The sequence below is a fragment of the Dermacentor silvarum genome, chromosome 9 (genome assembly GCF_013339745.2).
Source record: "Dermacentor silvarum isolate Dsil-2018 chromosome 9, BIME_Dsil_1.4, whole genome shotgun sequence".
In the NCBI taxonomy this organism is placed as follows: domain Eukaryota; kingdom Metazoa; phylum Arthropoda; class Arachnida; order Ixodida; family Ixodidae; genus Dermacentor; species Dermacentor silvarum.
This window is the reverse complement of record NC_051162.1, coordinates 102,818,791-102,833,279: the sequence shown is the minus strand read 5'-3', so window position 1 is coordinate 102,833,279 and position 14,489 is coordinate 102,818,791. Positions and strand designations below refer to the sequence as shown.

General features: G+C 44.4%; 1 protein-coding gene across 2 annotated transcripts in view; it reads right to left on the bottom strand.

The window, feature by feature from the left end:
* The window catches only part of LOC119463440 (tyrosine-protein phosphatase Lar-like), a 133,323-nt gene that overhangs the window by 106,753 nt on the left and 12,081 nt on the right, over positions 1–14,489 (bottom strand). For both annotated transcript variants that reach the window (XR_005194364.2, XM_037724287.2), the window contains exons 2-6: positions 10,188–10,512; positions 8,952–9,269; positions 5,562–5,897; positions 4,883–5,227; positions 3,630–3,956 (exon numbers count right to left, since the gene is read on the bottom strand). Coding sequence is in view for 1 of the 2 variants with exons in the window: in XM_037724287.2 (XP_037580215.1) it covers positions 3,630–3,956; positions 4,883–5,227; positions 5,562–5,897; positions 8,952–9,269; positions 10,188–10,512 (1,651 nt within the window). In the remaining variant the exon portion in view is untranslated. The remainder of the gene's footprint in view (positions 1–3,629; positions 3,957–4,882; positions 5,228–5,561; positions 5,898–8,951; positions 9,270–10,187; positions 10,513–14,489) is intronic.

Here is a 14,489-nt window from a genome sequence, read left to right as displayed (position 1 = left end):
GCGAGCATTTCCGTGTGCGTAAAAAAAGGTAAAAAAGCATAGGTAAAAAGCTAAGGGAAAAAAAGAATCGCAGAAACTGCGTCTCGCATGCTTGTCTTTGTTTTTTGCTTGGACTGCAAGATATGCATACGAAATATGCGGCTGCCATGATGTAGGTTGAAAAGCTAGATCTACGATAGCTGTCCACTTTGGTCACAGCCCCTTGCATTCATTGATGCCCACATTGCTCTAATATGGTCATTCCGATTCGCTGATAATCTTATCGAGATCTGCCCCTCTTCTCAGTCTATCTGTTGACTTTCCACTGCTGATTCTGACCCGAAACGATAGTTGTGGTGTTGTGCTGCTGAGTGCGAGGTCGCGCGTTCGTTGGCGGCAGTCGTTGTCGGGATCAGCCGGGATAATGGCAGCAATAAATAACTCCAGGTGGCCCAAACTAATGTGCAGTGTTTCACTATGCATGCCTCACAACCAAATTATGGTTTGGCACGTAAGCCCCAGAAAAAAATAGACTGCTGGCTTAACACTCACAGAGACCCCAGTTGACACTTTCAACAATCCACTCACACTCGAAACTACAGCTTAGATGTAAGAGCTCTGAGATCCTACTAAGATGCTGTTCCTTTATGTCTTGTTTTAGCCGACATCACACTTCAGCTGCTCTTGTTTTTTGTAGTAGTGGATCTGGTCAAGCTGCTAAAACGCAGCTTTTAGTTCACTATCCTTCGCCACTTATGTACACTTTTGTATTTACGTACGAATGTGGTGCATGCGGAAGGTTGTATGTTTTATTTCTTGCAATGCTCCAACGCAAATCTACAGTACCTTCTCCCAGAAAATCGGCGTTGTGACTCATTTATTATTTATTGAGGCGGGTTCCGTATTTCATCTTGGCCCTAGATGTTTGAAAGCTTGTCGATTTCGTGCAGCGAGACGGCCACTTGAAGGGGTTACTGTGAGTAACACGGACCTACACATCGGCTTACCCAGCAGGGAGAATCACCAAAGCTGGAACGTGCTGCACGTCTCGTACCCACGAACTCTCTATAACAATGGGGCTGTTTAAGCCGGCCTTAATTTGTGGCGCGGACCCCAAAACCTCGCCGAGCGATGAATCACTGCGTTGCCTAGTAACGGAGCGCCACCTCCTCGGCCCATCTGCGCACCAAGTCCTCGCCCCAGCTGCACTGCTAAGTCTTCGCCTCGCCGCCGCTCCCGTCGCTCCCGCCACAGCATCTCCTAGCGACGACTTGCCTAACCTCCGCAGCAGGGCCGCTCGCTCCTCCGCCGTAGCTCTGCCTAGCTTCTCCCCACAGCAGCGCGGGGACGAAGCTATAGGCAATGTTGTCACTCCAGAGTAGATAGCTCCGCGGCGCCGAGATGCCTCAGGCGCGGAGACACACTTTGCCTGGTGAGTTTACCTGCCGGGCCGCCGCCAGAGGTATCGGCGCCAGTGACGGACACAGGCGCGTTCGGCGCAAACGCGGTCGGCGTCGGCAGCAGCTCTACGCGTTCCACTACTTATGAGAAGTGAAATTCTACGCTGGAATGATGAACGGTAACGGAGCCACTGTCCAAGAAGACGACGACGACAAACGCGGGAGCAATTGCACGAGCATGTTCGCGCGTATGTGCCGAGGGGTGCCAACGTGCCAGCTGGGCAAGAAGACGACGGCAATCTACAGAAAACCAAGTTAACGCTAATGAAAAGGTCAAGATAAACGTAGCGAAGGGCCGCCAGCTTCGCTGTTTTCTCAGACTTCGCACCACTAGTGTGAAGCTGCCCCATTTTTTACCCACTTACCTGGAAAAGCATGCTGTTAAACACGAGACTCACTCCTCTATAAACCACTACTTGATAAACGTTCATTGGTCCTAATAACAGCCCTAATGAAGCGGTTCCAACCCCCATGGAACTATTGGTCACTTTTTGTCTTGTGCGGAAAATACTTATTTATAGGCGAGATCATCAATTTGGAGAACAAGAACGGTAATTCATCTTTAGGATGATCAATCCAAACGATTTTACATATGAATGAGACTGTTTTCATGAGACACCACACAATAGGCAATAATACCAAACATTCTGACTGTATCCCTTGCAAAGAGCCACTGTTGGAAAAAAGTGTCCTAATGGTGGATCTTAATATTTATTTACACGATATAACTAATTTACACACAAGCACTGAATTTGAGGATTATTGCATACTCTTAAAAGGACTCTATGAGCTCCACTCTAAAAGGACGCCACGTGCATCTTGGCCGCGACGTACCAAAGTTCAATGGAAATTCAGAAGCAGTTTGTTCCTGCTTCCTTTTAAAGAAATTAAGACTCTAATATAGCAAAGAACAGAGCAGAGTGATGGCGCACTAAGCCTAGTTAGTAAAGCAAAAAAAATAATTTCAGCCCAAACAGTAACGCTAGTGAAGCCACATACAGTAAAATATTTCTTGCAACAGTTTCGCTTACTTTCACTTTTAGAGTGACAATGTCCGCATAGCTTCGCATATTTATTATTTCCTTCGTTAACGTCATTAGTGTTTTTTGCATGTATTAACTCACCGTTACATGTGCAACCTTCCTGGCAGTAATATGGACATTTTCGATGTCAAGGCGATGGTATAAGCTGTTCTATCTCAGTAGCACGTCGGAACAGGCCGATGACTTACCACCTCCGGGCTACAGCGACGGCAAATGTGCAGATTGAGATAACGTGCTAATTCTGCTGATTATGCTAACGACATGCTAATGCTGTAAAGTTTGATTATTAGTGGCGAAATTGTGAGTTCCTGTTTACACATTTGATATAATTAAAGTAACCAATTTCGGTATTACATTTATTTATATGTTGAACCATGTCGTGCTCAGGGAGATTCCTTTCAATTTACGTTGTTTCTTGCCACTTGAGTGTCACAGGAAATAGAACGCCGTAAGTGATAAAGCAGTTATCGTTTCCCTCCATGACAGGAAATATCGTATAAAGCAGCAACTTCCTATGACAAATTAAGAAAAATGCTGATCTCCAATAGTTTCTTTGCACGTCTGCGTTGCGATATTAGACACCCACTGATAGCCATCTGTGATGACATCACCTTGATCTCCTCGCAGTTTTCTTTGCAGAAATATTTCTCGCGCTAGCGGCAGCCACTAAAGCTCACATTGTTACCATTTCAAGAAAGCTAACATAACACGTAAAATTAGTGAAAAATATTTGCGCTTACCCACATTTTACTGCTATTACAGCACTTCTTTATATGCACTACATACCTGCAGTATTACCGAACCGTTGAAATAAATTCTCATTAAGATCTTATGAAAAGCAGGTTGGAAGCTCCAATGCCCAAGGAGCATTGAAACTATTGTGCTCTGCAGAAATTGGATCAGTTGATGCTCGCTAATCGTGACAATAAAGTGCAGCACATATTTACAATGTGCACTGTTCTCTTTGTAAACGGGCCAATCTGCCGTTTATTAAATTCTCTTATGAGTGAGACTGGGCTGGTGGTGGGCATGGAATTACTTTTTCAGGAATTAGCATTGTAAAATTAGAATCATAACGAATGACCATCAATGTCAAGAAATTGTACACGCAGTTGTCATTGCAAATTTGTGCGACAAATTGACTCACCCACTGCCTCCGTATGGAACACTTCGGTGGACGCGTCGCTGACCATCTCGGAGCCATCAGCATCTCTGTTGAATGCCATCAAAGTAACCGTGTACCTAGTCCACGGATCGAGGCCGCTCAATGTGTACGCCGACGTGAAGGAATCGTTGATCATCACCTGTAGACTTGTAGCTTCCGTGCAGTTGTATTCCACTGTGTCATTCACGCTACACACACTGAGGATGTAACCGTCCAATGGACCGTTTTTCACTTCCGGTTCCCGCCACTCGAAAGCAGCGCTCGTCGCTTCTAGAGCAGTAATGCGCAGGTCCCTTGGCTTTCCGGGAGCTAGAAAATGCAAAAATACATGGCCTGGTAAATCGGATGCTTAAGTATGAAAAAATTAACTAGTTCTTTTGTTTGTAGCGGTTGTACAGGCTGGTTCTAAAATTCTAGGACATTCTAAAATATTATCAATGGCTTACCCTAAGGTAGGTTGATTGAGGCATCTGCCTCATTGCGCGATTATAAGCCACATTCACCGTAACTAGTTGAATATGGCCACATGTCTTTCGTCCAAACCGATAAAATGCAACGCCACATAATATAACTACTAGGTTACATGGTGTAGTTGTAGGAATTTCTTGTTATGCATTTCTTTCAACACTGAACGTTTCGTCACGCTAAACCAAACGTGGTGGGGGGAAGAGGCTTTCACCAATGAAAACTCCAACTAAAATAAAGAAGCTAATCCTCTCAGAGAATGAACTACCCCATACTTTTGTGTTGCTGCTGGAAGGAGCTAAGTATCCTACATGTGACGTTAATAATACTACAACAAAAACTGGTAAAATTATCTCCAAGTTGGCTTAATTTAAGGCGAGCAGATTTGTGCTCTGGGTGTTAAACATTACATTACGTACGACAACCCACATTAAAATGCTTCTATGCTAGAGTAGGTGCATGCTGGAATCAGCTAGCGCAAGACAGCGGTAATTGGAGATCATAGGGAGAGGCCTTCGTCCTTCAGTGGAAATAAATATAGGCTGATAATGATGATGATGATAGTGTATTTCCTTGTGTTACCATGTTCTATGGCCTGATGCCAGTTTGGGATTCACTATCATCTCTGCGCTGATTTGCACTAATAATAAAAATGATGTGAATTGCTCTTCCATCATTGTTTTATTGAAGTTGGCATTAACTTTCTACTAAGATGCAAATATATTCATAGCTTCAATACATGCACTTTTCATTTCAGCTGGCATACTCACCTTCTGCTATCGTCTGGAAGCAGTAAGCAGCTGGTTCCCCAAGAGAGACCTCCTCGCTTCCGTTCGTGTACAAAGCTTCCACTGTCACTAATAGCGCACTCCATGCAGGCAAACTACTCATGTTCAGCTTGGGTGCGTTTGTCCGCATGGTTTGTTGAGTGTCTTCTGTGCACACGAGGCTCGCTGAGGCATTCGAAGGACACTGATGCTTAGTCGCGACACACCACGTCACGTTGAACGAAGTGGGACGCAGTTCCTTGTAACCATCTTGCTGGAACGTCCACAGCACAGTAGCATTTCTGCTGGTGATGTCTTTGGCACTAAAACCTGTGATAATTCCAGGAGCTGCGCAAAAAGTGCATATCCTAAAGGTTACTTCCTGCAGTGTGTAATTGTTGCGCGATTTCTAACGTCAATCAAAATATGGTGACGTCATCAACCAGCACGCAGCTTTGCTGAAGAGGACACCGCTCTAACAATTAGGCTATTAGGACAAACATTATTAAAACCAACACATTCCAGTATTCAAGCAAATTCTTTGTTCTTGGGGAAGAAAATATTTTATAAATACTGCGGAGCAAATAATTTTATTATTATTGAGTGAGTACATTAATTGTCCCTGACTGTGATTCCTTTGAGGTTTTATATGAGCTATGAGTTTTAATAGAAAGTTACTTACCAGGCGACTTGAAGCAGTTTACTGTCTCTTTCGATTTTGCCACTATTCCGATTGGATAGCGTCTTGTTGAAGCCACTCCAACTATCACCACACTATTTGGCTCTAAACTAGGTATGTTGTACCTGCTCTGATTCATTTCGATTTCTGATGTGGCATTGCTGCATTCATTGAGGTAACGTTCCTTTTCTTTTGGACAAAGCGTATCTTCGTTGATCACGCAGTAGCGGACCTCGTAGTGATCGTATGAGGCGTTGAAAGATTCCTGCCGCGTCCACTGCACTTGAAGACCATCCAATCCGTGTAGAGAAGCTGTTATGGTTTTGATGCGTTCAGGTTCTGAAAGAAGTGCGAATATTACTCTGTACTGTAAATAAACATAAAGAATTTGTAGCCAAATTGACAGCCTTCAATTTAGTTCATACAAATGCGCTCGAATTCATACAGCATCTCGTCAGATAGATCGCTTCCTGAGAGGCCAGAATTTGAGGCAAGCGGACCTCCTTGTGCTCATGGGTGCGAGAACGAGGCAGGGTTGCGACAACTTTGACTTTTGAATGGGACCTACTTACAACCCTGCATATTTTTTACGTACAGATTTCTGCAACTTCAGTCGTTTATTGCAACGTATACATATTTGTCCTTCATTGGAACGAGCGAAGTCGGCAGTAAGCGCAAGATGGGGCCTGACGAGACCACACCTACGCGTCGGGAGGTGCCCACGTCTTCCTCGATGCCAGCGGCGGCTGCGTTGTCCACCGCCGGCCCATGGTGACTTCGGCTCGTCGCGGTCCCGGCCTCGGCGGGCGCATGCACTCTTCCATCGTCTTGACGTTCTGAGGCTTTCCGACCGTGCCCCCTTGTTTCATTTTCTTTCTATTTTTCACTGCTGTTGAAGTTCACCATGGCTGGCACTGGTAGACTGGGTTCTTTGTTCTATCTTCTCCCTATCGCGGTGAGTCGTCCGCGGGCACCGGCTACCATTTGACCATGTTGTATAAAAATTAAATTCAGATTCGTCGTGTTCGTAATATGGTGTTTTATCGAACTCCGGATATAGAAATATTCCTTGTTCTTTCTGCAGAGCTTTACCTATTGTCTCCCTTACTGCTTGAGCCGTCTCGCCTTCCCCTAGCTTGGACCGGCTAGTCTCGCGCGCGTAAGGGTGCGTCGGTACGCGGAGCTGGCCGGAGAAAGCACCGACGCGGGGCTCGAACCCACGGTGGTCGTTCGGCGTGTGCGATTGGAGCGCGTGCGCAGTGAGCGTAATGTGAGACCAGGAGTTTATGAGTTGCTCTGTCTTTTTATAAGGATGTTAGGAAGGTAGCTATGGCACCTTCTGCATGGCATTTTTGTCTCTTTGAGCGGCAGGATTATACAACTACGCGAGTGCTAAATGTGCAAATTCAGTGCTCCAAGGAAACAAAATTGTAAGTAATTAAATGATTGTCTTAACATGTTTAAGACCATCTGAGCCTGAACACGGTTTCTATGAGAAAATTTACCACTTATTTTATTTGAAGTAATGGCACCCTGTGTTGTCATTTCTCAAAGAATCCATAATAATCAAATTATTTGTCAACCGTTATCACAGAAAGCCTTCTCCCATAAGTCGTTCATGTCCTGCACCTATTAACAAAGCACGTGCTTTCACCTATTTTACCACTCTCCCTAAACCTGCGCCAATCTCGACTAGCTTTTGTGCCCACCAAGCGCATTTTATAACTCAATTAGGCTAATGCTTATAATTAATACTGCAGGGGCGCGATAACGTAAAATGACTCCAAACTGTTTTGATTCCAAATTCCTGACATCAAATTTCAGCAACCACCGACGCAAGCATCGGGCGGTGACCCGCAGCGTTGTCTGAACATTTCAATCAAACACTTTCCTGGTTTATATGAGGTAACCTTTGTTCGCTTTCAAAACCAATATCATTGTCTACAATCAGCGGCTTTTCTGATCTAATTGGCTGACAAGCGGCGAGCAGCACGCTCTAGTGGAGAGGGTTTCGATGGAGCCGAGCCAGCACAGTGAAAGTAAGTAACCGCATGAAGAGGGTGGTGCCGGCTTCTCAGATTGGTCTGGTTCGCCTTACTTAGCTTGCGGTGGCTGGTCGAAAATCGCGGCGGCGTGCAACGGAAGGATAAGAATGCCGCTAAAATAGATCCTCAGCAAGGAATAGTTGGCAGGGCGATGTCGTATGCATGCCGAAAGGGCTCGATAACGTTTTACTGCCACGCAAAAAGGTTTATTATGCACAAACAAATACATGCTCACCGGCAGGTGCGAGTAGCGAGGGCCTGAGTGATCGGTGGGCAGCCATCTACTATTCCTTTCGGAACAGGGCAGTGTGTGGCTATTCAGAAAAATTTTCACTTTTGTTTGGCATGTTAACGCATTTTTTTCGCGTACACGTCACTTTGACGTGGTGAGTTTTCGCGGTTTTGTGAGGTCGCGTGACAGACAGGCGAAGTGGGCGTAGCCAGAAAATATTGGACCAATAGCAGCGGGCTAATGGTGAAAAGGCGTCGCATCAGGAATGATTATTTTTCTTTTGTGCGGTTTAATCATGCATAATCAGTGTGTACACGTTATATCAGATAGGAAGCTGTCGCGGTTTTCGTGACGTCGCGAGACAGACAGGCGAAGTTGGGAGTGGCCCAAAAATGTTTTGACCAATCGTGGAGGCTGATTGCAGAAATTGGAATGAAAATAGTTTGGAATCATTTTACGTTATAGCGCCCCGGGATTCCCACATGAATAATTGTTTGGAGGCCATCGTAAAGCCTTGCTCAAAACGGTATCATCTCTAGGCAGCCTAATATAGACCTGGCAAGAAGACATACTTAATCTAAACACAATTATTTATGTGCCCTCAAAGTGCAACCTCCTGTATTCGACAACAATTTTAAGCAGGTATGATTCGGGATAAGCGTGCCACTTCTTTCCCCCACATGAAAAATTAGTTTCTAAACAATGGGTGTGAAAGAGCTTCCCTTTCAAGAACTTATTGCCATCGATGTAAGGAACTTTGGTTTTCATTGTCTAAATGAGGGCCCTTAATTCGGACGGCTTCAACACGGCAATTGTTTTTGAAAAAGCTGGAGAACATCGTGGTCGAAAGCATTAAAATATTCTAAAAAAAAGAAAAATGAAGGACTTACAATATTAGCGGTTTATATTCTATTTGAAGTTGGAATACGCTAGCGCAAGACAGGCGTAATTGGAGATTGCAGGGAGAGGCCTTCGTCCTGCAGTGGACCTAAAAATAGGCTGATGATGATGATGATTATATTTGATGTCATCAGGTTGTGAGATACCCCGTGCGAAGCAAAAAACTATCATGAAAGAATATATTTCCACTAGTAAGAAAGCTTCGGAAAGTCATACCTTCAGGGGGTATTTCGATACACCCAAAAGAAGAGTTCCCTTGAAGACCAAGAGGCGTCACTCGCAGCCTCAGGCTTGTAGCTGGGCTCAAATCCTCTATGACTGTACTCGTATCCGTCACGTTGCGATCTGAAGTTAGGAATTCTTCCTCTAAGCAAGTCGCATCTGATGAGCAGTTGATTTCTTGTGTGCACCATGTTACGCGAAATTGGCTTACTCCTAGCCCGTATTGTTGATGAACGCTCCAGGATACGAAAGCCATGGAGAGATTGACCAACGTGATGTTCAGGTCACTGACAGATGCAATATCTTTGGTGGCTGCAAAGAAAATGCATCAGTTTATTGAAATGAATCTTGATGCAAGCGAGACATCAGCAACATTATTCCTCCCTTTACAGTTAGTAGTAAAACGGAGAGGCGCTTTCAAATAAAAGTTAGGTTGTGGTTTGCGACGCATCTGGTAAATGGGGCGCCTTTTCTTGCTTACCTGTCGAGCGAGCGTACCTGACTCACTAAATTTAATGTGATAATGATGATTGTGGTCCCTTGTGCACAACCGCTTCTTTCAATGTTCGCACGGTGACCAAACATAATAACAGGTGTGCAAACCTCCGAAACTGTTCGCACGATGCATTAGACCAAGTGCAGAATAATTTTATTAATGAGAAATTCAACGTCATAAACCAGCGCTACCCGTTAGAAACAAAAGAAGGTGTATTAGCTAAAACGATGAATGAACTCAGCCTACCTACTAAGTTGAAAACCCCCACGTTTTGTTATTAAATGGCGGGTCTTCTGCGAGCGCCGTAAACTAGATATTGAAAGTTTAGCTATATGGTATTTTCTACAACGCACCACCAAACGTCTGACAGAGCCTTTTATCACACCATGCGAATTAATTGATACCTGCATCTTAGAAATCAAAGAGCGCGAAGCAGACGAACGACAATCAGGCATGCACGACGTGCCTTTGTGTGTATGTAAGTAATACTGGCAGTGTAATAAAACATTAGGTTGTGCGACAATGTCCTTACGGATTGCGTCTTCGTCACTCGGCCGCTTCACGCTGTTCGATTTCGAATACTTTAAGCTACGCACTCACCCAGATTGCCGCATAGACCTGATATTTAGAAACACGGCAAGAATATAAGGCCAAGGTGGCGCTTAATAAAACGACAATAATAAATACCTTAAGAGATACCGCTCACACCAGCTTGTCAAAATTGCTTCACTCACCGTCGAAAAGGCTGCAATTCTTCTTTCCGCAGTTGGAAATATGGCATACGGACGCCTGGCTAGAAGAAATTCCATCGTTGATCTCAATCTCAATTTTTTCGTCTTGATCGAGTGGTATGGTATCGCAGGTAACATTCCCAATTGTGGCGCTTTCGCATGTGACATTAAAGTCTTGTTCAGCGTCGATGACTGGATAGCAGATACAGCTACTCTCGTTTACTTGACTAGAGGGTGGGGGCCTTGCTCTTTGTAGGATTATATTGGATCCATTCCTTGTAATATTGAGCTCTGGAAGCTCGGGGCACGTGTCAGGCGACTGCGCAACCTGCAGATGTGAATAAGCAGAAAGCAATAAACCTTTCAGCCACGTTTATGGAGGACTTTAAAGTGCAATATTTATTGCACTTATATATCCGGATTATATCCCTAGTGTGCGTCATATACCTGAACCCGTATTCGCAATATTTTACGAACTGTGTGTGATAATCGCGAATGTATATTGCTAGAGTGAATTTCTTATCATGCGGATTGCAATTTCAGGGGTGCTCAACATCGCCCTCTTTACGAGAAGTTTTCGGATACTGTTTTTTGTGTCGAATACTGTTTCCTTCTGTCCTATTGGCGTAGAGCCAAAAAGAAACGGGGCATAAAGTTTTCCACGCAGCAGAATTGGAGCTGTTGTATCTCCTGCTACCTGGCGGTGCTATAAACACCGGGCGCACCTAAACCTTGCCTCAGTTTGACTGCTGTGATCACGAAGCTGTGAATAATCAGCGTCGTGGGCAAACCATTCGAAAAGCATTAGAAATAAAGTGAGTGGTCGTTGAAAGGAAGCCGGCAGCCATTAAGCAATCTTCCGTGACCATAGCTTTGGAAGAGGTTACAAGAAGACCAACTTCAGTGAGTGCCTAATTTAATGTACGGCTGTACACAAAAGACATTTAGTGCAAGCGTGAATCGCCAACTAGAAATGGTTTTAGGCGCAAAAAGTAAGGCACGGACGACAGAACAAAAGACACGGACTGGCGTGTCTGGGACTGGCATGTGGCGTGCCAGTCCACGTCTTTGATTCTGCCGTTCGTGTCTTATTTTTTGCGCCAGAACCATTTATAGTTATGTACCAACTAGCCCAACTGCAGAGGTTACTAAGTGAATCGCCAACACGTGAAGGACAACAAGGAGGGTGGAAATTGGATCAATTATTCTATAAAAAGCCAGTCACCCACTGCTAGTCGAGTGCACTCACATTAAGTCCTCAGCACAGTTGAAGTGCGTGGGAATTTTAAATCAAACAACGCCAAATCTACGCTGCAACATCAAAATGTCACGGAAACATAGCGTCCTTACTACGGGGAACTCATGGAACATTTTAGTTTTCTTTCAAATGAACCTGTTGGGATTAACGTTCCGACACTGCACAGTGAGCTATGAGGAACTTCATAACGGGCGGCCTTGTATGTATTTTGAACACCAAGGGGCAAAGGGGGGGGGGGGGAGGTATTAAACGAACGCATTAATGGAAAAGCATGACCATTTTTGCATTTCACATCCATCGAAATACGTCCGCTGCGGATGAGTGTAGCACACACTACATCGTACTCAGCAGCAGAAAAGCACTACTTATTCAAGACAGAGGGTATGTTATTATGAGTCTACGAAGAATCATACCGGTTTAATATCGCGGCCACGCACGGCTTGTATGTATGAGAACTTGTACATCAGTCATGAAGCAAGTACACTTTCTTTTCATACCCTTAGAGAGTTGTGCTCACTAAGCACGTGTGCTGAGCGTAGGAAGCGGGACGGCGACATAAGCAGATGAAAAATTACATTTTCAAGGTAAATACTTATTGCCGAATGATTTCCAACTTGTATATTTGCAAACATTCTTTGACGTGTGCCGAATTATCATTTTTCTGGCAGGCACAATCATACCCTAAGTATGCCACACAATGCCGCCATCTGCCTTTGAATTCACCACCCACATTTTGGAAAACGAACAAGAGCACATCCATACCCACCCCAGCGTTCTCTTGTAATATTATGCGGGATGGAGTGTGATAACTAGTTTTCCGCCTGTGTGTGATATTTGGAGGTGGGTATTCACGCTTCACTCTGATTTGTTGTTTCATTATTTCAAGATCCCTCTCAGTGGACGGAAAAGACTTGGGCATCAGAAATTCCGCGCATTGTGATCACACTGACCAATTCCTGTTTGCCGCTCGACGTAGACAAAAGGCCTCGGACTGGTGTCAAGGGATAGTGACAGTGGTATGCGCGGAACGCACAGCCCAGCTGCGTGAACCTCGTACGAAAAGTAGCGGTTGCGATGCCTTTGAGCCGAGCTGCGCTCAAGCCTGCCATTCCCGTATATGCATTTGATTGTCGTGTGCGTTAGCCTGGTTGCTCGGTATGCATAACGCATTAAAAAAATCTTTTAGCTTGGGTTCTGACGCTTTTCGAGCAGCTACTCTATTCGAAAGCCCGCATTGAAATTGGCTTCAAACTTGACTAAGCGTTCACTATCTCGTGTGTGGTCCGAGCAAATGACTTATTTATGACATTCGCTTCTTATTTACAAAGCGTTTAAGTAGCGTGCGCAACTGCCCAAGCAATTCCTACAAGGCAAAATTTCACAGAAATATGGAGGCCTAAAGCGTTCAGCAGAGGTCAGAGAAGGGATACTTTGAGCTGAATCAAGTGTTCCGACGAGAGCAACATGCCTTCATCCTGAAGAACACCACTGTTTTTTTTTCTTTGAAAAGTTGCTTACATCCAGAGACGTTACTTGTTCGACCACTGTTTGATACCCTCCACAAAAATTTTCACATGATAGATTTTATGCTTGAGACATAAAACACTGTTGATGAATAGCTAGACTCTATTCCCATTTCACAAAGCATATTGTGGTTGAACAGGGATGACACGAAATGCTTATGCTACAATCTATGTACAAGAGTTCTTGTGTTCTTATTATTTGCAAAACCCTTTTTGAGGGTGGGCTATAGGGTAGTATAACTAAAAGCACATACTTTAACGCTGTTAGGCTTGCGGCTTGACTATTCCCTATCTAAGTTGAATTGCGAAGTTAGGGCAGAGGAAGGGGATATTCATGCTTCTTGGATGATGTGGGTTCTGCAATAACTGTCACGGGATCATGGCCCAATCACGGACGCTCATTGAGAGCAAGCAGCCGTACCCAGTTCATGTTTACAGACCGGGCTTAGAGTTGTTGCTGCGGAGCCAGACGGCCAGCTGAGGCGTCTGAAGAAGGACAGTAGGCAGAAAGCCGGACAGCGGCATCTGTATTACATAATGTCTCGGCGGCAGCTGCTTGTCCACTTATCCGATTGTCTGCCCCGTGTCCGTCTCTAGGAGCCTCACTTGGTCGTCTGTCTCAGAAGCCATGGCCCTAAACCCGCCAGAAGTAGGATAATTCTCGTGGCGTTAGTCAATATATTGGTTGCGCGTTAAGGGATTACATGTAGATGGGCCAAGATAGGGTGTTTATCGTGATTTCTTGCATAATTTGCAGATACGTTCAATCTTCATGGATTTCCCTTAGTGTCTTCATTTTGTCAAAGAAGTAGACACCGTAATAACAAACTAATATTCTGGAGGCCTTCATTAATTATTGAAGCCGCTATGAGTGTCTAATTCTGATGAAGTGTTTCTCGCAAGAGAGGAATGAAATCTACACTGTAGTTTTGTACAAAACTTCCCTTTCGTCAGCAGAAAATTATGCCGACAACATTACTGCTGCTTATCTGATTACCTAGCGGTATGATCCTGTCAACATTCAACAAGAGAGGACTGAAATGTACATTATATTTTTGTACAAAAACTACCCTTTCGTCAGCACAAAATTAGTCCGACAACATTACTGCTGTTTTTTTGATTGCCTTGTGCTATGGTCCTGTGGACATTCAAGAATATTCCTGCCTGGCAATGGGCTAACAAGGGCTGCTATAGAAAAATTCTACCGGTAGTGGATTTCGGCAGCCTTTGAGTAACACGAGCTATTGCTACGATGTATGACGACCATATGGTTCGGTACCAAAAGCCTCTGAATATTTTTAAAGAGAAACGAAAATCAACGGCTGAATTCTAAAACCTTCGAAACCCGAAACCCGACGTGTTATTCACTGTATCTACGTCTGTGCCATAAGTACATTTTAATAAGGCTGCTATATACTGATCAAAACTGGGGCGTCGTTGGTATGACAGCAGAAGGCATACAGCAGCGGTAGACTGCATCTAAAAAATAACACACTGATGATTATGACATGGAAGAAATAATGC